Source organism: Penaeus chinensis, chromosome 27, assembly GCF_019202785.1.
Source record: "Penaeus chinensis breed Huanghai No. 1 chromosome 27, ASM1920278v2, whole genome shotgun sequence".
NCBI classification, from domain to species: domain Eukaryota; kingdom Metazoa; phylum Arthropoda; class Malacostraca; order Decapoda; family Penaeidae; genus Penaeus; species Penaeus chinensis.
Genome location: NC_061845.1, coordinates 13,505,084 through 13,507,583, shown reverse-complemented (window position 1 = coordinate 13,507,583; position 2,500 = coordinate 13,505,084). Strand labels below are relative to the sequence as shown.

The 2,500-nt window shown below is 50.9% G+C and overlaps 1 protein-coding gene across 3 annotated transcripts in view; it reads right to left on the bottom strand.

Moving 5' to 3' along the window:
- LOC125039445 overlaps nt 1-2,500 on the bottom strand; it is a 19,736-nt gene that overhangs the window by 365 nt on the left and 16,871 nt on the right. For all 3 annotated transcript variants that reach the window (XM_047633377.1, XM_047633378.1, XM_047633379.1), the window contains one exon: nt 1-2,500. This exon is cut by the window's left edge and continues 365 nt beyond it; it is cut by the window's right edge and continues 253 nt beyond it. In XM_047633377.1, the coding sequence (XP_047489333.1) occupies nt 1,945-2,500 (556 nt within the window). In that variant the 3' untranslated portion in view covers nt 1-1,944.

Sequence of the window (2,500 nt, the reverse complement as noted above, 5' to 3'; positions counted from 1 at the left end):
ATCCAAAGAGCGAAGAGAATAATGGGTGTCCACGCTACCGAAAGAGAGAACGAAATAATGTGTTGACCTCACGTATCAGAAAGTGACGACGATTTTGCTGCTAACACTGTAACTAACGAGATGACCTTCAACGAGGAGATGAAAGGACAAAATACACACAAATACACACACAGCTCTTAGATCAATACGAGTACAGACGAAATGATAGGGAAAGGTCACTTCCGTCCTTCTGGGTCAGAGGTCAGGAGGGCCAAGAATGCCAAGAGGACATGCAAGACCATCATCATCAACTTCTCCTTCTTCGTCTCTTTTTCCTTCTTCCTGTCTCCCTCTCTTCTATGCAGCCTAAGTCATCAGGCTCTTTCTCCCTATAGTACAAGTGGGTAGCATACAACGTCACTGCTGTGCCAAAATGCCCGTCGGAGAGTGCCACGGAGGTCGCAATTAGCCATCAGATGTCCGCCCAGCACTCTCAGGGGCATTTCTTGTTGCTGTCGAGAAGCATGTTTTTCAGTTGTTGTTTTTTTACTAATATTTGTTTTCCCTAGTTTTCCTTGCTCCATATTCCTTCTTTTCATTCGTCCCATATTAATTTGCCTTTTAAGCATTACTGTTAACAAATTCTCATGTCGAAGGAATCTCAGAGCGTCGGACAACTAGAACTGAGATTTTGTACATCATTGAACATCACAATTACACACAGACGCACACGCAATCGTACACGCAATTCACTGTGACTAAAGTAACGATGGACCCATATAACGCATCTATAAGCATTACTTAACAGCTGCAGCACAGGTAAAATCAGTCTTACGTTGACATAACAAGTGGAGGATTTCAAAGGATTTCACTTCACGAATCGCGCGACACCACGGCCCTCGACGCCACCAGGGGGCGTGAGGACTGTGCTGATCAGGGACAACACTACGACCCGCGACCTGAGGAGGCTGAAGGTAGTAGCGGTCAGGTGGGCCAAGACCACGGAACATAAAGCAGGTACTTTCGTATTCGGAGAAATGACTGACTGTAATACCCGTTTAAAGATATGCCACTAACAACTAAACATATCATATAGAGAATATGACTTAAATAAAAGGGGGAAGGGAAAGAGAAATTATATTACAGGCAACTGAGCTCTTAACATTAAAATCTAGACCTATGGCATTCTAAATGCACCTTAATCAATAACTTAATACAAACTAACGCGGAACAGTGAGGCCACGGGTAAATGGCAAGCCCTTTCCATTTTGCTTTCACGTTTCAGAGCTTCAGAGGCTAATGAAGCTAGGAATTACCCATAAAAATTGGGCAAGAAAATCCTTTTTATGACACCTCACTGTTTCGAAACCTTATGAATTAGATGACTTGGCGTTATGGCACTTGTTAGTCAAGGTACACAGAACTGACTTAATGGAAATGACTTGGAATGCGATATACCGCATGCGCCGGTGAAGGTCCAGCGGCCGTTCTCACTCACACGGACATACAGGTTCACATAAGCACGGAAGTACACATGACAACCAGAAACCATCGACTTTGTGGTAATAATATGGAACTCGATAAAGTCTAATCTCTCTCTCTCTCTCTCTCTCTCTCTCTCTCTCTCTCTCTCTCTCTCTCTCTCTCTCTCTCTCTCTCTCTCTCTCTCTCTCTCTCTCTCTCTCTCCCCATCTCTCTCCCTCCCCATCTCTCTCTCTCTCTCTCTCTCTCTCTCTCTCTCTCTCTCTCTCTCTCTCTCTCTCTCTCTCTCTCTCTCTCTCTCTCTCCCTCATCCGTCTGCCTTGGGGGAAAACATTTTCACAGCGAGTCGCTCGGTCTTTTCTTCAACCTTCACCCATCTCGTGGCCGAGAGTCCTGCGCGGCGCTGTGAGCAGGATCCCCAGGCGGGCGACGCCTCTTAACTCTAGCTTCCTGAGGCAAGGGAGGACGCGTCCGCCACGGCGCTCATACGGTGGCGCGGCGCTCCTCGGTGCGGCGGTGGTGGTGGTGCGTCTGCTTCTTCCGCTGGCGCCGCTCCCTGCTGCCTCCGCGCTGTCTGTGGCCGCGGCCTTCCTCCGCGGAGGGCATTGGCTCCTGCCTCTCGCCGGAGTGGCTTCTCTCGCCCCAACCGCCCCTGTGATGGACCTCGGGCGTGGCGGGGGTCGGGTGGAGACGGTGGCTCGCCTCGGCCGCGACTTCTTCCTGTGCGCTGAAGGGAACGACCGTCGCTTGGTGGCTGTATTCCTGATTGAGGGCGTGTCCTTGATGCCTGTTGAGGTTGTTGCTGCTGACGGAGCGGCTGTGGGAGGAGCCTGCGCTGTGGCCGAAACTCACCCCGTGAATCTGGATGCGGTCGGGTCCGTGAGAGGAGAGTCTCCTAGGCACATGGCCGGCCTCCAGGGGTTTCTCCCGCTCAGTCAGAAGTCCAGGGCCAGCAATAGCGCTGTGGCCATGAGCATAGGCAATCTCCGGGCCATGTTCGGGGTGAGGCTGGAGGTGGGTGGGGGCGGTGGGCTGGCGC